The sequence below is a fragment of the Nomia melanderi genome, chromosome 3 (genome assembly GCF_051020985.1).
Source record: "Nomia melanderi isolate GNS246 chromosome 3, iyNomMela1, whole genome shotgun sequence".
NCBI lineage: Eukaryota > Metazoa > Arthropoda > Insecta > Hymenoptera > Halictidae > Nomia > Nomia melanderi.
In genome coordinates, this window is record NC_135001.1 from 16,243,114 (window position 1) to 16,266,499 (window position 23,386).

A 23,386-nucleotide genomic window follows, 5' to 3' on the forward strand; every position below is an offset into this window, starting at 1 on the left:
TACAATTGGCATTAACGTCGAACGAGAATTCCGTTTCGTTCGTTTCTTCTAAACGCGATTGAAAAATCAATGCTCGTACTTCCGGATCCCCCTCTTTTCCCTTTCTTTTCCTTTTCCCGTTTTTCTCTTTTTTTTCGGAAAATTCAAACTTTTTTCCAACACGTTGGTGAGCGTCGGTGAATCGAAGCACGGGGCGAGGTTACTCGGTTATCGCCGGAAACGCGGAATAATACAGTCCGGCGTCGATTGGCCGAGCATTGCGCAGGGGCGGCACACTGCGCCTGAGTTGATACTCACGTCCCGCGTAGGTCTGCGGTATCCCGTTGTTGTAGATACCTGGATCCGAACCTGCCGGTTGACCGTTAGGTGTTTGCGCAGCCATGTTGAAATTGGGCATCGTCGGCGATGGTAACGACGGTATCGCCCCGTTAACTGGCTGCCCTGTACCGGTACCTACGAGCAAACCTGATCAGTACACACCGGTTACCCTCTTGCTCTTACAACATCGAACCTCAGATCACCCTCTGCAACGCGCCGGCATGCGGATCCCAGAATGCTCGTGGGCGTCCGTCTAACGTTTAGCTAGTTGCCCTTCTGTACATTCTGTCAACCGATTTAACGGTATATACCGTGTAATTGGTAAGACGCCGGAATTGGTTTGCGGATGATCCGCGTGCCTCGCGTTGTGTTTGAGGATTCATATGACCTGCGAATCGCAGGATTGTTGATCCGATCTTACAACTAATAACGACTGGTCATCACTCCGAGGCCACGTAAATTCACCGTTTGTCCTTTGGGTTTGCTGACTGAGTGATTACTTTGTCGGGTTTCTTCGTCAGTCGTTTTTTTTGGAATTAGGATAAGTCGGGGAGTGGCGGCCTACTTGTCAAGGAATTATTACATTATAAATAACATTAACCACTTGCGCTGGAAAGACGTGACACGTACGTCATGATGTTTTTGTTAAAAAATTGCCAATGACATATACGCGTCGATAGTCTTATTGGATTGTATATTCCAGATTGAAATCTACCACTATGTACAAAACTATTAACCCCTTCACCTACGATGCAGTGTCAAGGCTAACATTTTAAACTTAATTTGAGAAATCTAAGTATTATTTATTTTTTTTTTAGATATATAAAAATATTACTTTTCTACTATGAATCGTTAACCTTTAAAGTAAACGCAGACATAAAATCGGCATCAATGTTTTGCCTTTTCTAAATAAATTACTAAGGGTAAAATAGTTGTGTCTGTCACAGCTAAGAAATAAATCGTAGGGCAAGGGGTTAATGAAAAAATTAGTGTACATATCTGTATATAACAGGTGAAGGCAAAATTCCTTGCGCAAGATCCTGCCGAGTCTCTGAATTCGTTGCTATCGCAAATGGTTAATAGCTAACACAAAAGAAATATATTTATGAATGTGAATAACTAGCCATATGTAAGAAGAATATTGAACATAATTGAACATAAGGATATTTGAAAATCAAAATTAGATCAGGCCGTTTCACTCGGCTTACCCTACAATAGAACTTCGATTAACCGAGTCGCTATTTTTTGTGACCGAAGTTATTTAGAATCTTGGTTACATTCGAACTCAATAATTCAGATTCATTCATAGTAACCCCTTGCCCTATAATATCATCTTAAACTCGTGTCGAAAATTTCAAATAGACTTTAAGGAATACGAATATCATTTAATTCTTTCAAATTCAGATTAAATACTACTTTTCCGTTATCAATTGTGCCATCTCAGAGTGAAAGTAGACGTAGAATGAGCGTGGTATGGTGTTCTTTTTCTAATGAATTATGAACAATAAAATAATTCTGCCGCGCACAATTACGAAAGAAATCGTAGAGTAAAGGGTTAACTTCAAATATATACCATCGGATTTTACGAATATGTTTTAAAAGGTGAAAGATAAAGAGATCTCAGATCCCCATTTATGTCGACTGCTCATTGTCATATTAAATCGGATAATCGAGGTTCTAGTGTACATTTTTACGCAGCTCTTTTCTTCCTGTACAAGATCATTGTGCAATTGGATTTTAACTTCAGGCGATGGTTCATTGATGTTAAAGTGATCGCTTCCGCAGCGCGCTAGTCACGTTTTAGCTCAAACAGTGGGGAGAAAGTCCTTTTTGTGGATGGGGTAAATATTTGCAAGATTTTGAAGGCGTTTAAATGTTCATTGAATAACAAGTAATGTTGGAAATTCGTTTCTATTCACTCGGTATTCTATTTTGAAGGGTTAATTGGATTCTTATTCTTAAAATTTTAATGCTCGTAATGAAAGGAATGTGATGTTCTGTAATCTATATGGATTCTAATAAATCAATTATTCAAGCAATAGTCACAGCAACGAGGGACAACATTAGTAGAGTCTGTTTAAAGAATTAGTAAATGATTTATCAACTAAGTACTAATTCATTAATCAATTTATGAACTGATAATTGTAGCGACGAGTTAGCGTGTTGTATAGAGAAAAATTCTATGAAGAATCACTAAATCATTTCATTTCTATAGCTAAATTCTACATAAGAGAATCATTAAATCATTTCATAACCAGATACAATTATAATATAATTCACAACTCCACCAAGTACAGTAAGGCCTCCAACTTACTAATCAAGTTAGGAGATGCACTTTCTTTTGAACGTACAAAAATGCTAGAAGAGATTACATTCAACGAATGTTTACAAAGAATCGATAAAATCATGATGTCCACCAATAATATTAGAACGTACTGAATGGTTTTCTTTTAATGTCATCAAATAATTACTATTTTTGGCGAAACGTAAAGCGAGAAATGTTGATTAACACTAAAACTACCAAGCAGTTAAATTGACTTTTTAAAATTCCTCTATAGAAACTCGAAGAGCGAATCTATTAAAACTTTCATTGATTTATAATTCAGTTTGCGTATTGCTAACTGAATTTTTGTAACAATTTCTCAGAGAAACATCTGTTATCTTTCTAATAATTGCAAAATGAAGAAATCAAGAATGAATCATTTTGATCCGTCCGATAAGCGGTTCTAGTGTTAAAAACAATTGACTACCGCATTATGTGAAGACGACATAACTGTAACACGACGTAAATCGAGAGGACGTAACTCGAGAGCCCACTGTAAATTGATTTCATTGCTCCAATTTAATAACCCGTCCATTTCAACGATCAAAGACACTTGAATAATTACGAGCAGTGGCACACGAAAGATTTACAGCGACTACGGTGACGTTATTTTCCCGCGAATAAAAGCGAACAGGCTCAGCGGGCTGCGGATCACGGTAGTAGGCGGTGGAAAGACCAAGAAGGGGTAAAGTAGAAATAAAATATTATTTTCCTATCAAACGGTATTACCTTTCGCTCGACGAGACTCGACGTATATCAGACCGCTTGCGGAGAGCCGATTTCCGTGCTTACTTTACTTGTCTGTACCATTCCGCCCTCCCTTTTCTCCACTTTGTGCGCGCGTACGCGGACGGGGGGAACAGGCTGGGATAGGAAAACCGTGACGAAACGAGACAGAAGACTGTTCGCCGGGGGTGAGAAGGGTGCAGGCGAAGAAAGAACTATGCTTTTTGGCTTTCCTCCTTCCCGTTCAGCGAGTTTTCGATAAAGTTTCGCGGTACTGGCAATATCTTTCGCCCGAGTCACGCTCAGTGAAAATGTTGTATTGATTTACGAGCCGGTTATAAGGCAACGGACTGTACGCTCCCACTGCCGCGAGGATCGGGAGGAACAAACGGGAGGGCCGGGATAAAAGGGGAAAGATAAAGAAAGAGTTTTGCGTCGGTAAAACGGAGCAATTGCCCAGCAGAGTATACATATGTGTGTATGTACGCTCCCGAACTCGTTTCTCCTCCAACGATCCTTCTCTCTCCAACGAAATGTTTCCCCGGAAATCAAGCGACTAGCCGATTCCTCCTACGTTGGTCTTCTCGAGACTGATGTTGCGTAATCGGGGTATTTGGATTTTCTACCGTGATACGCCGACAGACGCAACAGTGACGTTCAATGCGTTCGCTGCCACCGTACAGTGCAGAGCACAGTTGCAACGACAATGGAAGATTCCAACGGAAGTATTGTTTGTTATAAATAGACTGCGGATTTTTATGGAAGTTAAAAATATTCGATTAACACTGAACGTAGCATGACCAGTCAAATGATCGGTTATAAAATTTGATTTAAAATTCTACGTTTTCTTTCTGTCATTTAACTTTACATCGATTCAATTCTTATTTTTCATTCCGTTTTCATTCGCAATAAGAAAAATTTATCGTCTAACTAGTTTACCTTTATTTTATAACTAATTACTCGACTAGATAGGATAGGAGTAAATTTATACAAAAGGTACGTTTAGTGTTAATATTTATATCTATATGCAATAAATGGTTATAGATTACTAGGAAAGTATAATTGCGATAGGAAATAGTTTTTAACAAATATTATGAAAAGCACTACGCTTCGGATGTTCCATGTACTTTTTTTATGCACTCTCAAGTTTTCCATAACTGAATAAAAATCCGTAATCTGATTAAAATATGAAACGTAAGAAATTAAATGCTACGTTCCTTGTTCTCATAGAAAATCTCGACGAATTTTTAATATTTAGAATACCACAAATCGAATTTCAATGCGAAAGGAAATCCTTATGATGATGAAAAATCGCGATGAACCAGTTGAAGGTAATAATGTTAAATAATTTCCAAAATTATTATACATAAACATCGTTATCAATGGTGTATAGCTTATAATTTCCAATGGCGACTACTTTAAACCAAACAATATCGTTTTATAGATCTTCTAAATATAAAGTTTCATAGCAACAGTATCATTACCTTTCTACCACATCTCGTACAATTTCATTTCATATATTTCAATGCCTTATTCAAAAGACTTTTTAACATATAACAATCTCAAAGAATCTTGGCATATTTTTAATTAATTTTCTCAAGTACCCTCATGGAAGTTGAATCGACTGTTTTTAAATTGGAATACACAATTCGAACACAAATGTTAATGGAGAATTGTATGCTATATGAATTCGGTTAAGAAACGGTTAGTAGCAGCATTAAAATATTCGACTGTATTAGAATTATAGTTATTTTGATATGGTTTACATGCACTGCGACAAATGTTCTTCTAAAATTTTTTGTCACGTATACTGTTTTATAATTTCATCGATTTTATGCAAAAGACCCATGCTGTTTGCCGTTATTCATTCCCACAGCATTGGGGATCCGCCTCCATGATTCAATGTTTGTTTAACATGGAACGGTCGAAGAGACTCCCCTTCCTAAATCCAGGCCCAAGCATGTCCATCAGGAATTCGTTTAATTTTCTTTCGTCGGGCGAAGTAATGTGTTTCCAGTCGGAAATGTATCATTGTCTGTACTTTCTAAGAAAAATAAAAGGAGCCCTAAAATATAGAATTTTTTGATTATGGACTTATACTTCTCACACGTTTTGAACTATGGTTTCTTAAATGTTCTTAAATTTTATTACTTTTGATAGCTTGATACTAAAATATTCGCTGTTCTACATGACAGGTTGGTGCTCTTTAACATTTTTCCAAATAATAAGGGCAGAGTGGTAAATTGACCTGTTGCGCAGATTTAAAATACTTTAACTGTAAACAACTGGTATTGTAAGGCAGAATTATTAGATGATATCGATTCCATTGTAATTTTTTTTTTCGTTTCATATGTTGGTAACGTGACTAACGATTGCAGACTAAGATTAATTATTATTAACGCGAGAAGTTTTGTGGTGGAGACAAGGAATTATTTTATGTACTCATCTTGCGAACGCATTTGAAATTCGAGGTGGTATAAAAATTGTGAAACGTCTTGAAGACAATAATAAGTTAGTAGTGTTGATTTTTATTAGCTTATATTTCATTCATCGATACTTCCTTTGAAAAATTTCACAATTAGTTCAGTTTTGTTCCTTACTGTATTTGTGACGTTCATGATATTATATAAGGGAAGTCAAATTAATAGCATTTAAACCTTTATGTTCTAAATTACGTCATTTTGCTTTTTATTCCTATCTTCTGTTACAATTGTTATACAGTAAGATTTGAATAAAAATTGTACTTTAAAGTACGTCCAAGATATAAAATATTGAACTCGTGATGCCACATTTGCAAAGTCAATAACTTACCATTTTTACATTTAGTTTATTATTTTATGCAGATGAGACGTTATGTTTGACAAAAATAGTGACTGTGGATATTGATGGCAAAAAAATGATGGCGGCGAACGTTTGAATTTTCACTGAACTCTCCATTCCGTTCGAAATATAAAAATTACTGGGACGTAACTGTAGGCTCAAAAAACTTACCGGAAGTCGGTGGAACCACAGGATTCGGCATGCCATTTATCGCGTGCGGCAATTGTCCAGTGGCTAACGCCGCCATCGGGTTGATGTACGTCCCCTGTGCTGTTGCAGCAGCCATGAGAGCCGCTTGCTGCTGTAAATAGATTTGTTGTGTCGAATGCGCTTGTGTGAGCATATTTCATTTTCGATAAAATCTCATCACGATCAAATTAAATATGGAATTACCAAATATAAATAATCCTCACTTTTAAATTTACTGCATATACCACTTTACGTACTAACAATTATTTCAAGTATTTTAGAACTCAGTAGTTAACAGCTAACGAGTTCTTTTAATGAAGTTTCCTTTTAACTGATATTATGAAAAATAATTAATTCACAGAAATATGTGAATATTAGAAGTTAATCGTATGGGAATACAAATATGTTGCGAAAAATACGATAAGCTATACTATTACAATAGAAAATTGTCTGCTTCGTTTTCAATGAAAATATTTTGATTACTTGATTTTATTCGTAGATTAACAATATTAGATTTTAGTACAATTGAGGATAATTCTTCGTTCTGCTGTAACTAAAATCTTTGGGTTACTATTTGTTAAAAGTATATCATATTAGTAATATGAATTAAAGCAAAATCTGATTGTAGATCATACAAAAAAAAATTCAATTACATATGCGTTAAGTGGAACGAGGTAACAATTTCTTTTAGAATTATTATTCAAAAGACAAAAATAATTTTCTTCTATATAATAAAGACATTAAAAAATCTATTAACTTTACGTCGCTCGCGTCGTGGAAAATATTACATCGGTAGGAGTAATTTTCACTAGAAACATAATAGCGTTGCACCTAACACGTTTACTGTTTTTCGCTAGAGAAGTTTTTTCACTATGTTTTTTCCGCTCAGCGTATTAAAATATGAATTTTCCTGTTAAAATTTAAGCTGTCGACGATTGAAACGTTAATTTAAAATGAAATTTCATCGTGTGACTAAATTAGCCGTGAGTGACACGAGCTTAATAGGTTTCCGGCAGGTAAAGCGTTGATATTACATCCCGTCGTCCTTTTCGTTCGATTTCTCATTTGAAATACTTTGAAGGAAACACCGAATTCCGTATCCTGTTACCGTTGCTCGGCGTTAACGGAACATTATCGAATGTCGTCGATAATTTCTAACAAGACAGAAACTATTACAGGTTGTGATTCGTGATAACGAGGGCAACCAGACGGTAATGTGGTAACGCGAGAACCATTAACGGTAATGTGACCCACCTGAGCATAAGCGCTGTAAGCGCCGAACTGATTGTAGACAAAAGGGTGAAGGAGGCCCATGTTCCCGGCCATTTGCTGCATGCGTCTATTTTGTCTGTCTTTCTCAGTATCTGCAAATTTTACCACAATGCTGGATGACGCACCCTGAAACATAAAATTATTCATTGTTACGTAGGTAATTATTTATATTAATACGTATATTTATCAGTTAACTGCGTTCGACGAGGATACACGTCATCTTAAAACGCAGAACGGTAGGAATTTTTTAACGATGAATTATTTATTTTTCCAGATATATATACAATTCTTTTTCGTGTTGCTTTAGTTTTTCATTAAAATATATTATAGGTGTATTTCCCCTGTGTCTAAAATATTTAAAATATTACGCACAACGAAATATTTTTAAAGCTAAATTCTGCACCTAACAGGCAGTAGATATTAACTCTCTGATGGCAATATGGGCCTGAGAGAAATCTTATTTTTTCACAATTTTACCAAGGTGTTTTATTTTTATCGCACAATGACATGAAGATTCGACTAAAGCGACATTTGAAAAAATTCCAAGATACTTATTATGGTCCCCAATTTAATTTACAGAGTTTTATAGAATTCCATTGGTGGAAAACCATGTTGCCTGTGGTGGGTATAATATAAATTGATTTAGTGATATAATTTTTTCAAAATGCAGCATGAAAATTCGAACGAGTAATGAGTCCATAAAGTACTTTCTAATTTAAAGGGGCATGTAAAAATTGAATATTATAATTTATAATATTATAAATGCATTAATGTAATGTTTGTTACTGTTTCAAATCAAGAATATTGAATATTCAATAATCTCTAAATTATTCCCATACAATATTTAAATGACTAAATTATGCAAGAATTTTACTTGATCTCACATATGCATACTGCAACCGTATTATTTATTATTTATTATTAATTATGATAACATGTAACAGATCAACAGTTGCACATAAATATTTACATGTGACAATATATTTAGTTCTGTTATATTTTAAAGATATGTAATGGATTAGTAGAGTCATATTTTTGTTGTAATTCGAAATCACTTCTAACGTAATGATTCTAGTAATGACTCCATTAAATAAGAACTAATTATATTACTGTGACTTAATGTACTCAAAGTATACTGTTTCTTAAAAGTTACTTAACTCCAGTTAACATAATAATTCAATTTTTAAAACAATGTTACGTGACACTTTCTAGAAGATCCTTCATAATTTATGGTGCAAGAGATTTTGAATAACTTAAAGCAGGAATAAGCAGTAATTATAAGATTCAGTTGAAACGTTTTAGTTTGATATACTTTCGTAACGCTCACTGGTCGACGTTACTGAATAAACCAGTTGATGCATAAGTGTGAATCGCTGTCAAGGGAAGGGAATTATAGTATTCGTATCTCGACGTGGAAAAATGTTCCTTTTAAGACGTTTACGAAGATAGGTAAGGCGATGACGGCCTCACCACACCTAAAATATAAATGGAAAGGCAACAGGTGGTCAGTGGCCATTGTGGTTACGGGGAAAAGCTCAGCTTTTGAGCCTCTGACGATATATTATATTCACGTCATCAATGCAAATGCTGGGCGTGTCTACTTATGAGTTTATATAAGGATGGTGATATTGTAACCTGTTGACACGTACCTGAAATTCCAGATCTTACAATACGATTATCTGTACTGATCTTCCTAATTTCTTTAATTCGTCGTATTTGCATGGATTAGTTAATATCTGAGACTATTTTTATTGTTTGTATATTTTCGATTCCTTATGTACCTGTATATTCATGTTTAGTATAATTGTCACTGATTCTCTTTAGATCACATCTTATATTAATTTTAGAGAATAAAATAATATGGGATTCTTTTGATGATACTAGTTGCAAAACTTGCAAAATCATTATCCTTCTTCATATTATTAATCAAAGATTCGAACGACTGATTCCTTCAGTTAATTAAAATAGAACTAACTGTTTGTATTTCTCCCTTTCCGGCTACAATATTTTTTCACATCATGACCATTCCGTCGAATTGTTCAGTTTTCAATTTCTTTCAAATACATACAGATCCGCAGTCTATTCATCAGTGTCGCTGAAAGGTATTTTCGTTAGCATTTTATGCACAGCACGACTGAGCGGCCGGTCACGCGCGAGACTGTCGAATACAGTCGACGTTTCGTGAATTGTGTTCAGTAAAGGCTTTCCCGAGGAAAAGAGAGCCGCCTGGCCGCGATTACTAGAAGTTTCGTTTACAACCGGGCCGAATATGGCCAAACACGCGAATAACTGTGGCGCTCCAAGGAAACCAGCATCCGACCACAGTTTACAAGGCATAAAAGTTATGCAGGTTTCATGGCCGGATACAAGTTTCCACATTACGGTAACTAATATCAAGAGTACCTGTGAAACTCGTACCTGTTGTTTCCATTCCTATAACGGGCGAAACCTTAAAAAAGTATTGGGGTTGAGATATCTTAACCTTTAACGCGATTATAAAAAAAAATTCAATAACGAACGAAGTTCATACTGTATATCGACCATTTCGATTAAGAATACATTCTTTCGGTATAATATTGCAACTTGCTGCGACAGAATGTTCGTTGGACATGTTAGTAAATGTAAGGAAATATTTTATTTGCAATTTATCCGCTGTGAGTGAGGAATTATGGATGATCCTACTGATTACTAAAGATTCTTTGTTCTTCGTTTATATTATGAAGAGTCGTACTGCTTGTAATATTTACCGGAGTTTATATGAAAGTTTTAAGAACCTTTAAACATTTAAAGAGTATTGAAAAATCTGTGTAAAATCTTTCCTTCGAGATTACATTTTCAAGAAAATCGATCAAAAGTTCATCAAGTAGGGTAATTTCAAGTAAAATGGCTTTGCGGACGAAATAGCCCGATCTTATTTAGAGGGTTCACACTAGATTTATGGATATTTACTGTATAGTCCATTCTATCGCTCTTAAAGGAATTGATATTCATTTATTTAGATTTTGGAAATTAGAAGTTTAAAAGTAGAAAATTGGGATACATATTTGAGTATTTGTATCAATCGAAATCGACCCGAACATTTACTAAATAATGTTCATAGAAATCAATAGCTTTCTAAAATTTCCTTTCTAAAATCTCTTCGTGTATCGTATTCTCTCAACTTGTGTGATTAATATTTTTTTAATCTTCCCCGAAATTCGGAGACATTTAAAATGTTAGTGTTAGTAACGTTTCGGAACATGATGTAGTTAGATTCATAATCGTTTGGAGAATATGTGAATATATATATCACAGAGCAATCAGTTGTTCAAATATTTCTCAGAGTTTCGAGACATAAAGGAATCCGGTAAAGAGAGTCATACATATCCGAAAAAAATTCGCAAAATTTGTTAACAATTCCTAATTCCAAGTACATTTTCATTGTCAGAAGGAAAGCAACTCAAACGTTTCGTACAAAACGGTCTAAACTCTTCAGTTTCTCGAATTTCTACATTAGGCTTGCCTTACAGTGCCCCGAAAACCTCAATCTATTCAAACGTATAGGAGAAATATCTATTTTTAAAAACTGTCAAACAGTCACGTCCTCTTAACACGTTAACTATCATAGTGGTTATTGATGATCGGTACTTCTGTATTACTTGAAAACGATTACAATATATAGCACAACTGATGTCGAACAAAAATGTTTAGCAGCAGAGGTAACTAATAGCGTAACATAAAAATTATTATACCAAACAATTAACAATTGATTATATTTATCCTTACTACGAACGAGCAAGTTAGAGAGTAACAGATAGCCAAATCATGTAGATTGTCAAACATGCATATTTCCAATCGTTTTTACTCCTCTACTGAATTCTGCACACAATCCTATATAACCGTTCTTCTCATCTGCATTTTCATCCGTAAATATATTTCCTTTCATTAGACGTTAACGATATTTATGAAATTCGTTTTCTTAACAAAAGGCCTTCTCTCCCCAACTTACGTCACCCAAAATATCCTTCCATAGCAGACACCCTGTTAAATAATTCTCTGGTAACCGTGGCCATCTCCTCATTCCAATCACGGTAAACCGAAACGTGGAAATCCGAGCGAAGGGCACCGCGTCTGCTCACAAGTTGTAGGCTGACAAAACCAGTGAACAAGAAAATTTTTCGAGTCGCCCCGTTACGCTTTGTCGATCCATTCCCAAGGAACTCTCTCTCGAAAGGAGGTGGCAGCAACGTCGCCGAGGTCATTGGCGAACGGGGAAAGTTCGCGCGGCAAAAAAAATATTCAGGGGCGCTCGGCTTCGTAAAGCCGGGAAAAATATCGACAGGTCGTAGAACGGCCGCCGCGCGCGCAGAGGGAGAGATGACGTTTTGTATTCTCTCTACAGGGCAGAGCCGCTCGAACAACTCGTTATACGCGGTGAAAAGCATCGACGCGTGTTGTTGAGGAAAATAATTTGTCTCGCGTCGACAGCCTCGGAAGCGTGGAAGGCCTCTCTCTCTCCTCTCCCTCTTCACCGTTCGACAAACCCCACTTCTCACTCTTCGCTTCTCTCTCCAGGCCACTCTCTCTCTCTCTCTCTCTCTCTCTCTCTCTCTCTCTCTATGTCTCCCTCCCTTAACTCTCTTTCAGCGCACCGTGTCGGCCTGCTAAGTCGTGTAGCGTATGTGACATTTACGCACTGGCACATATGTACATCGTCGATGTACAGAGAGAAAGAGAGAGAGAGAGAGAGAAAGAGAGAGGCCACGGTAGGACGTTGGAAGGGGTAAGAAGGGTGCCGAGGTCGTATCAGAGCCAGTGAAGCCGAAGCCTCATTATTGGGGGATTACGGTTCATTAATTCCGATCCAACGTTCTGAACTACACGCGAAAAGAAAAAGCCACCCTAAGCGATATTGCCGGGAGAACGTTTGAAGCTTCTACTTTCCGGCTCGTTATGTTTATCCCGTACACGGCACTGTTTAGGTTGTCCTTTTTAAAACTCGCGACACGAAAGCACAGTCTTATTATAGTTTCGTATGTATACTTGTGTCTATGCATAGGCGTCCCCCCTTCCTATTCGCTGTGTCTGATGTTGAAATTTTGTGGAATATCGTAGATGCGGACAAAATGTTTTGGGATTGGTATTGGCGTGTTTTTCATACATTTTTACGTTGGTTGTGTGAATGAATGATAATTTTCGTTTGGTGTGTTCTAGTTTTTGTACTATTCAGTTATTGTTTATAATATGTCGATGTTGTGAATGCTAGAGAAGTTAGTAATATTTTGAAACACATCAGTACGGATAATTAGAATTCTTGATGTTTTTAATGCTTTGGAGAAATCTATATTTACATACGTATCTAGGTATATTCCGCCATCGTAAATTTATAAACAAACTCATTTAAGCTATAAATGCCTGTATAATATCTTCTAATAATTTTATAAATAGTTAATTTTCTTATGTCGTTATTTGTGTGGATATAATTCTTTTCGCAGCATCTTTTTAATAATGATGATAATGATATTGTACTTATGATGTATTCTTAACCCCTTGGCGTATTATTTACTTTCGCTACTGAGCTCGTGTAGCATTTCACTATCGACAATTTGAAAGAAATGTAACAAAATTTTCTGTTTTACTTTAAATGAAAATTTCATTTGAAGATAATAAATTGATAATAGCAAAATAGTTTTTTCAGACATCAGACATTATTTTCTCTACACCCTCATCTTATTCGTGCTTTAATTTCAGCTACCAAAAACCTAAAACATCGTTTATGCTTCATTGTAAATGATTATTCATACTTCAGTATCACTTGAAGTATTGAGTTACATGTTCATGGTATCTAATGTATTAATAAGACAAAACCAAAATTCGCTCATATTGCGAGTTCGGATTTTTTTCTGTAGAAATAAAATTAAAAATGTGCATAAATTAAGAAACGGAGTGGTTAAACTTATAAGTCAATCAAATATTGCTATCTTTCTATAAACTAATCATGGGTATTGTCTTTGTGGAACCCCTATATTCTGAAATGATAGAAATAAAAATATAATTCATTATGGGGTAGCCAGTATAGCGTGTTGGGACCACCCATCTTTGAAAATGATGGGGGTCGGTTCACAGAACTGTGATAGTGCCGGGGACTTCGCAATGGAATGAAGCAATTACCTATCCGATTCGAGGCTTTCCTGTTAGCCGCGTCATCGCACTTGCCAATTCACCAGTTGGCAATTTCAATAGATACAACTGCAACCGCAAGACCGGCTGGCACGTCGATTACTTCTTGTCCGCGTGATTCCCCATGGTATCCCAAAATGGGAACAGATTGAACCGAAAAAGTCTAATGCTTGGTTTTCTTTGAAATTACAGTATTTGTAATGTTAAATAATTACAAGCATTCGCATGTTATATATCAATGATTTTCAGTCATATATTTTGAACTCGTTCAAGATATTATATTCCTCAAAAGTAATAAAACAAGAACTTTTTAAAAAAAGACGCATACACATTACAAATGTGTTTTTGTAGGAATACGGTTAACTTATGTAATTGAATGACAGTGGTCCAGTAACGATATAAAATAACATGTTACTGTGTCTATTACTTTCTTTTTTGTTATAGATTGCTAAGTGATACGAGTAATTTATACAAATTGTAGTTGATTAAAATTTTTTTACTCTGTGAGAAATTTTACCATACATCGAACATCTCATTAAACTTGGTAGCAAATTCGATTACATCGATTCTTAGGTCAAATGTTCAATCGATGCAGTACTAATTACTGTAAGTGATCGAATGTTTTTAAGTGTTCATGTGAATTCATTAAAAATTTGACATTATATAATCAGTACCTTCTTATATTTCTATATGGAGTAGGTATATTTGTTTATATAATATTAATTTTTGTAAAAAAGAAGTTTGAATGAGGGTTTGTAAGAGAGTTTTGATGCAATCTAGGAGCACCAACGTCGGATTTTGTGAGGTACATTTTGATCAAGCAGGTCTCGCAGTTTGCAAAGGTAACTCTTTGAGTTTGGAGAGCAGTCAATGAAAGAAGATACAAGTCCTGTCATTAATATTTCAATCTGCGCTCGTGAAGTACATATTTATCTCCCGTTACGCTATACTTACAATTAGCGTCATTTCGAGAATTCATTAGAGAATAATTTCTAGTTTTCTTAGTTTTCAATTTTAACTTCAATAATTTAATATTTCAATAAAATTATAATACATTATAGTCGGTGGTAATGTGCAACGTTCATACGATTCAAAATGTACAAACAGAAAGGAAACAAAGTTTAAAGAAACAAAGTGGTCAGTTTTTTTTACCAGTTATCTGCATTTAACAAATATACACATCCTCTTAAAGCTTGAAATGATAATAATTCTTTCAACGATGAATTTCTTATTTTTCCAGACAAACATGTGATTCTTATGTTTTGCTTCGGTTTTTCATTCAGATACATCATAGGTGAAGGTAGGAGACACTTTTGGTCGAAAATGAGTCTAGACTATAGAATCCAGGTTTCCAAAGTGGAAAAGTTGGATTCCGTCGGCCAGAATTGCCAGGAGGACCGGGGGTAGCCATTTGACTTAGCAGTGATAGGACTCCAGGGTCGAGGTCTCATCGGGACGGAAGCTAGATCCGGCTGACCAATGGGAAAGTCGGGATACCTTTGGTCGAAAATGAGTCTAGACTATAGAATCCAGGTTTCCAAAGTGAAAAAGTTGGATTCCGTCGGCCAGAATTGCCAGGAGGACCGGGGGTAGCCATTTGACTTAGCAGTGATAGGACTCCAGGGTCGAGGTCTCATCGGGACGGAAGCTAGATCCGGCTGACCAATGGGAAAGTCGGGATACCTTTGGTCGAAAATGAGTCTAGACTATAGAATCCAGGTTTCCAAAGTGGAAAAGTTGGATTCCGTCGGCCAGAATTGCCAGGAGGACCGGGGGTAGCCATTTGACTTAGCAGTGATAGGACTCCAGGGTCGAGGTCTCATTGGGACGGAAGCTAGATCCGGCTGACCAATGGGAAAGTCGGGATACCTTTGGTCGAAAATGAGTCTAGACTATAGAATCCAGGTTTCCAAAGTGGAAAAGTTGGACTCCGTCGGCCAGAATTGCCAGGAGGACCGGGAGTAGCCATTTGACTTAGCAGTGATAGGACTCCAGGGTTGAGGTCTCATCGGGACGGAAGCTAGATCCGGCTGACCAATGGGAAAGTCGGGATACGTTTGGTCGAAAATGAGTCTAGACTATAGAATCCAGGTTTTCAAAGTGAAAAAGTTGGATTCCGTCGGCTAGAATTGCGAGGAGGACCGGGGGTAGCCATTTGACTTAGCAGTGATAGGACTCCAGGGTCGAGGTCTCATCGGGACGGAAGCTAGATCCGGCTGACCAGTGGGAAGGTCGGGATACCTTTGGTCCAAAATGAGTCTAGACTATAGAATCCAGGTTTCCAAAGTGGAAAAGTTGGATTCCGTCGGCCAGAATTGCCAGGAGGACCGGGGGTAGCCATTTGACTTAGCAGTGATAGGACTCCAGGGTCGAGGTCTCATCGGGACGGAAGCTAGATCCGGCTGACCAGTGGGAAGGTCGGGATACCTTTGGTCCAAAATGAGTCTAGACTATAGAATCCAGGTTTCCAAAGTGGAAAAGTTGGATTCCGTCGGCCAGAATTGCCAGGAGGACCGGGGCAGCCATTTGACTTATTGTTAGCACTGATGGTGTACCATTGATTTTATTGCGCGCAAAACGAGAGATTTTTGAAACTAAATTCCACGGTTAGCCGGTTAAAATCTATATAATTATCAATGTTGAATGCAAAAAAGGAATTATTTCTAATGTTCTTATAAAATAATTTTGCTTCGTAAAAGCTTAATCCGTTCCAATTTCCATTTAATCAAGATAATAGCGATATGAAGAATGATCCGGTAAGGAACCATACTTTAAAAGAGGAAGGGAATTGTATCGATTGAGACCTCCATGTCTCACGCTTGATCGCGTTTCTTTTTCTTCGAAGCGTACTTTTCCTTGCCCACTGGGATTCAGTTCTCTTGTTCTGACTCCCGATACGAAAAGACTCGCCAAACAAGTAACAGTTGTACCGAAGATAAAAGCAATGCAATTACGAGGCCGCCGAGGGAATTACTCAGGGAATGTCTTTAATTAAATGTTGGAAGCAGTTTCCGAGCCTCCGTTAATGCAGAGACAATTTCCTTCTATCCACTTTTCGCTCACTTCCGCGAAGAGAAAGGAACATCCGACGAAGCTCCGCGGAGCTACTCCTTCCCGCCCCTCCAGCGGAGCTACGTACTTACTTACACCTACAACACACGGTTCTCTCCTTTTCCCAGCTTAACGAACTTCCAAAGTTCGCGTATCTAATCGCTCGTGTCAATGTTCCCTCAAAAAGATTAGAAATCGAATTCCCTCGTAGAACTTTCTTCATCTTGACGCTCGCAACGTTATTTTCTGCCACTCCTCTGACTCCAATTACCGCCGTGGATTCGGTTCGATATGATTGGAAATGATGGACAAATGTTATGCTTCGGGTATGATGCTTGTTAAATTTACAAGGATCAAGTGGACTAAGGTGTTATTTTAACACTGGTTTTGGTTTCACTTGAATATTATAATGATTGTCTGAAGAAAACGAGAATAATCTAATGTTACAATTTTTATAGGGACTACATGTCAATCGTATTAAATGCTTGGTGGTTCTAGTGTTAAATATAGACTCGCATGTGTTACGTTAAAGAAATCTGAATCAAAAGGAAATTAGTGTTAAGGTAGATCGAGGCGAATCGGATCATTTATTATTCCACAATATAAAAGTAAAACTACTTGAATAGTTAATAGTGAGAAATGAAAAAGAATTTTACATCTTTCTTTTATAAATAAGGATCGAAAAGGGGCAAATATAATTTGCGATATAAAAAGTGTGGACTGCGATATAAACACCATGGAATGAAATTTTTTTATTAGACACCTCTTTTTCGAGAAAATCAAGATTTAAAATTTGTGGGGTGTATGCGCATTCGGCTGACTTGGCTGAATACGATGGGTACAATTGACAGCAGGTTATTGTACATGAAAATGTACGCAAAAAGGTTTGACAATATTTTTTTATTTGGAATCTCTTTTTAAGGGAAATTCTGTTTAAAAAATTGTCTGGCACACTTGCATTGGTTAACTGCTGACAGGACATGTTTAAATTTGATTTTTGAGGAAACAAGGTTTTAAATTGAAAATGTTTTCGTCTATTACATATTTACCTATTTTTACATGTATAATAATTTTCTATCGATTGCAGTAAATACCTATACTGACGAGTTAGTTACTCGCACGTGTGCTATCTATATTACTTTCAAGTTATTTTCGTAATATACATATTTTTATTAGATTTACATGCCTTATTTGATGATTCGTCATTTACTTTGCGATGAAACTGTTTTTCGAGCCTTCTATTCCTTATTGTTACAGAAGTGAAATGTAATGTAGATTAAACTTTTAGGTAAACATGTACATTAATGTACACTATATTGATAAATATACACAACAAACTTTAGCTACAGACTTTAACGTTGATCATTTTCTAGTTATACATCACTTTTCTCGTATTTAAATTGATAAAATATTATTTTGTTCGTAATAAAATAATGGCAATAAAATATATTTTTCAAAAGTTTGAGTATTGAATCATCATTTTATATAAAATCTGCTTGAGTCGAGCGCTTCGGATATACCCGGTCGTGGAACAACGTAGTTATTAAAAATTGTAAAACAAACGTGTATATTTCTACAGGTACAACAATAAAGGACCCATCAAATCTCGAGAAATATATCGCTCCAATTTTTATAAAAATTTCGAAATAAGTCACTCCAATTGCTCGCCAGTTTCAGTGTTAAACAAACTTATAAATCATTCCACAAACCTCCACAAGCAAAGTTTCTAAATAAGTCGGCCGTGTTATTCTCCGTTCCGTCTCCCCCTCTAAGCCTCGAGCGTTCTAATTGATAAAACATTTCTCAGCGTTAGCGTCCGCCAAAGCGACAAATGCAGAAAACAGCGGCCAGTTCTTTCCTCGGTGAAAGCGTTTAATTACCGCGATCCCACGGCGCCCGAAGGCAAGTGACGAAAATAAAAGGAAAAAAGACGGAAGGAAAGGAGGAAAAACGAAAATGAAGCGGCATTACGTAAAATTCTTGCGCTGGAAACGGCTGCGTTACGTCCTGGCACATTTTAGCCGACACCGTGGCAAAACACTTCTCCCGTAGGTTTGCTTTTATTACGAGACATTTCAGGAGTTCGCTAAAGCCGGTGGGGGCGGTAGCGAAAGCACGCCGCGCCGTGCCGCGCAACCGGGAGGGTTCACGAGCGTGTCGCGAGGCGTGACAAGAAATGTCACACGCTTCAGAAGGCATAACTACGCGTGAGGCCAGCGTGTGCTTGCTCGCATTCCACCGGGGTGACACATACCGCGAGAGACGGACCGCGAACCTCTCGCAGAAATATTGAGCCCCTGGAGAAATATTGCCTGCTGCGTGACGCGCGAACACGCTGTCAATTCGAGTAGCGTAAATCACATTATTCGGCTCAATGAGCTTCCAGAAATAGAGAAAAAAATGATCGGGGAATTTGCGCCCAGCCAACGGCAATTTTTCACGGTAATAACCCCTCCCGATCTAATGATCGATCAGTTGATACCGCTCCCATGATTCCAAAAATTGATCCGCGCCGAATATATGCACGCACACGCGTGTACACACGGGAACCTACGGAGAAATATTATTCGACCACAATATAAATGTAAATGCACCATTTTCCAATATGGATGGCACTGATTTGCCGGAGCATTTCTCAATCATTTTTATATGTTTCTGGTCAATTTTCGACGCTCGGTAATACGGTTGTATTACCGTGGTTTGACGGTGGATTTCCATGCATTTGTGATTATTAAAAATCTTTGGAAAAAGACGGATGGGAAATTGGTGTAAGATTTTCATTTTTGTTTGATTTTAGTGAAATTTGTTCTAGCTTATTTTTATTATAGTTGATTTGTTTAATGCCACAATTCGTTGCAGTATTAAATATTCTAGCGGGTTTGAAATAGAAATGGAAACTGTACTAGACTTTGTTAAATTGTTAACGCTATTGATTTTCAGACAATTATGTAAAGTCTAAGTATGTAAAATCGATAATTTATCAAGAAGTCATTCAATGAAGTTAGAAGTTCCTTAAATTAAGTGACACTGTTTCGAATTAACGTGTTTATATAAAACATGATTATAATTTATAGTATTTAAAAAAATAGAATTTCAAAATATTTTGTATTATTTTAGAACAGGTACATAATAAACTTTGTGAACTGCATATTTTTTTATGGTATATACAGGTGAATACAACGTTTCAGGATAAATAATGAAAATGTAAGAGTAGTGTTACTTTATATTCACCTGCTCTAAATGTTTAATAATAAGAATAATGTACTGTTTAATTCTCGGTTTTGTAATATAATGTAAAGCAACTTACATATATTTTTACTCAGCTTACCAATTTATTTATTAAGCTTCAAAATTCTTGCTATAGTATTCTAAATAAATTGCGATACTTTGTGTGAGATACCTTAAATGTCTGACTCTTAGAAGGATCTTCTACTAGAAAGTAGTAGTTATTTCACTTACTAACCAGAGAAGCATACTACATATCTGTCTAAACGGTATTTCAGTAAAATCATTCAATAAAAACTATACAAACAAAAGTATATTGCAAAATAAATTCTAATATACTTCTTTTATAGGAATTTCTTTTAAAAATGATTCTACACTCAAAATTCTCTTTGAGTAACGCCCTTAGAACGAGTTGTATATAATTAAAACACTCCCAATGTAATTACAGTAATTTTTTCGTGAACTATTGCATTCTTTTTTATATAAAACATTTACCATGTGCCATTAATGCAACTATTTATGCTAGCAGCGTATCCGTCGCTGAAAGTTCAATGAAATTTTGATTAACTTTGCATAAGGCGTCTTTGACATGAAGCGTTTATAAAGGCATATTTTGTTTCAATAATATAAAATTAAGAAATGATTATTAACACGTGAATTTCTGTTCGTCCATCACACAAATAATTTTCCATAATGTATATATTTTCATTTACAAATTAATATACAAACGCAGCACTTTTTTATTAGATAAATATTGAAGGAGAAAATTAAATAACAAAATGTTTATAATAAACGTTCTATAGAGATAATATCTAATACCTCCAATACCTGAACTGTAACTTAATGTTGAAGCATAATGTAATTAAAAGGGACTCGAGATTGCAGTTTATAAATGGAGCAGTATTTTCTCCGTGCCCATTGATAAGAACTTACAACTGTAATACGGAGGAAAACGAATTACGATTCTTGGGAAAATATTACGGATTCAGTTGCTGCGTGACTATACTTCGTATACAGACATATATACGGATTCGAGCAACGTAAATCACATTACACAGTTCATGAATTCCAAGTGAAAAATGTGTACAGAAGTTGAATCGTATGAAGTAGCAGTTTATTCGCTGGGAGAAAAACTGCAGTATTGACAGGCCGGGATATTAACCGCAAAAGTCGTGGAAGTACCAACACGAAAAATTATTATCTGTCGATCCTTTACCAAACTTTATGACCTTTGACGCGTCACCTTCTTGTAGGATATTCGAATATAAACATTTTTCTTTATAAAAGGAACATAATTATATTACATTATATTAAATTACATTATATTACATTATATTACACTATGTTACATTATATTACATAAAATCTACAATACTCTAGCGATTAAAGGAAGATCATGGTTTAATAAATATTCAATAGGAAATCCAAGATTCTATCGTTTAAAAATATTGTGCAGCTCGATTATTAAAAATTAAATAATACTTATACAGTTACAGTTGACGTACGCAACTAAATAAAAGTAATAAAGTAGCTGTTACATATTAATTCATATACGGTATCATCTTTTATTCTCATTCTTTTTCGGAATTCCTATAAAACTGTTTTGAATGGTATCGTGTATTGAAAATAAAATTCGATGAAGAGAGTTTCAGGTGGCCGTAATAGTCAACGTTTATTTCATTGATAGATTGAAATTCGATAAATCTGGAAATTTGATTTCAATCGAGGTAGCTATACTGTTTCTCATTGATGGTTCACCAACGCCCGACGGTATCAAACATCTTTGCTGATGGGAGTTTCACTATAATTTCAACTTCTACTATTAAAGTAGCAATTCCGTCGTAATAACGATAATAAACTCTGTACGGGGCATAAAGGGGAACTAAACTGTGTACGGAGATGTTTTAGATATGTATGTAGACCCGGGTACAACATGAACGCTCGTAAAATGTTTTCGTACGTTTAATCATGTCTGATCGTTCCTACATTACCGCGAGTATTCGAGTTCGGTTCGAATGTGTGTGGAAGAGATGGATCCAGGTAATTCTCCGATACACATTTAAACTGCAGTAACACATAATAACCCGCGAATTTTTATGTACCTACCCATTTCCGTGAAACCGTAACGGTTTCATCGAATTGGCTTTATCCTTCTTATTCTTCGTTTAATTTCATTCTTTACATTTCCCACGGAAATCAATTGTATCAAACACCACAACTATTTAAAGAGATCGATTCTGATTCAAAGAGTGAAAAAAACGAATTTGTTTACACGTTTTCAATCTCAATGTTAACGCGTTATTGACGAATCTGATTTCATGCATTCACGTGAGCAATTACTGGAGTATAATACTATTAATGTTGTGACTACAATATTGTTTGTTTTATTACATAACATTCAATATGTTTAATTTGTGCTTACATTGGTAGTATTTCAATTATCGATCGAAGTTTTGTTTTATCCGAATATATAAATGACCGATTCCTAATCTGCAATTATGAAAGAGATAACAAATCGCTACAATAGATACACTCTTGGAGTTTCAATTTAACTGCTCGGTGATTTTAGCGTTGAAAAAAGAAGAGAACGAATATTTTCAATTGCCAAAACCTCCGAGCAGAAACATCCTTCGTTTCTTCCGTTTTTTCCTCGAGCAGGATCAGCGTGTATTCGATAAGATGTTCGGCATTTTTGTTATCATGGCTGCCGAGAAAGGAAAACGGAGGCTCGAGACATCGGAGGAAGCATTTTTAACTGTGCAAAAGGAGATCCGACGTATAGGTAAAACGTTCTGATTCGACAAGAACGCGACTAGAGATTTTCCACTCCTCCGTTCCCTCTGCCCGGCCGTGCTCCTTCTCCTTCAGCGTGGAGAGTCCTTGGAATACTCTGGCAGATCCCTCATATCTCCTAGGTTCCAACGCAATACGCGCATCCCTCGGTTTAACAGGCCTTAATCATCACAAGGACTTGCCTCGAGCCGAGCGTTTTCGTCCTGTGGCCGGTTACCGTGTACCCTGCAGCATCCCCGGTATATATGGCGCCGTCGCACCACTTAATCGCTCACCCCTTATGCAAGCAACTCTCCGGCGAACGTTTCGCGTAGATACCGAATAGGGAAAATATTTGGCTGGTTCAGCGTCAGCGTATCGCGCGTATAGGTAGAAATACAGATGGGATTCTCCGAAATATACGTATCCTTTTTATGCGCACAATAAATGCAGGGCATCGTGGAAAATTCTCTTTATTAATAATTGCATGGATTTTCAATTAATCGGTTGACTGCGCTCGGCGAGTATACG

At 36.4% G+C, this 23,386-nt stretch overlaps 1 protein-coding gene across 15 annotated transcripts in view; it reads right to left on the minus strand.

The window, feature by feature from the left end:
• Positions 1-23,386, minus strand: part of bru3 (CUGBP Elav-like family member bruno 3) — a 975,444-nt gene that overhangs the window by 40,543 nt on the left and 911,515 nt on the right. For 13 of the 15 annotated variants that reach the window (XM_031982254.2, XM_031982259.2, XM_031982256.2 and 10 more), the window contains 3 exons: positions 7,631-7,774; positions 6,359-6,488; positions 298-465 (listed from right to left, as the gene is read on the minus strand). In XM_031982254.2, the coding sequence (XP_031838114.1) occupies positions 298-465; positions 6,359-6,488; positions 7,631-7,774 (442 nt within the window). The remainder of the gene's footprint in view (positions 1-297; positions 466-6,358; positions 6,489-7,630; positions 7,775-23,386) is intronic. The other 2 variants (XM_031982251.2, XM_031982252.2) reach the window with 2 other exon arrangements.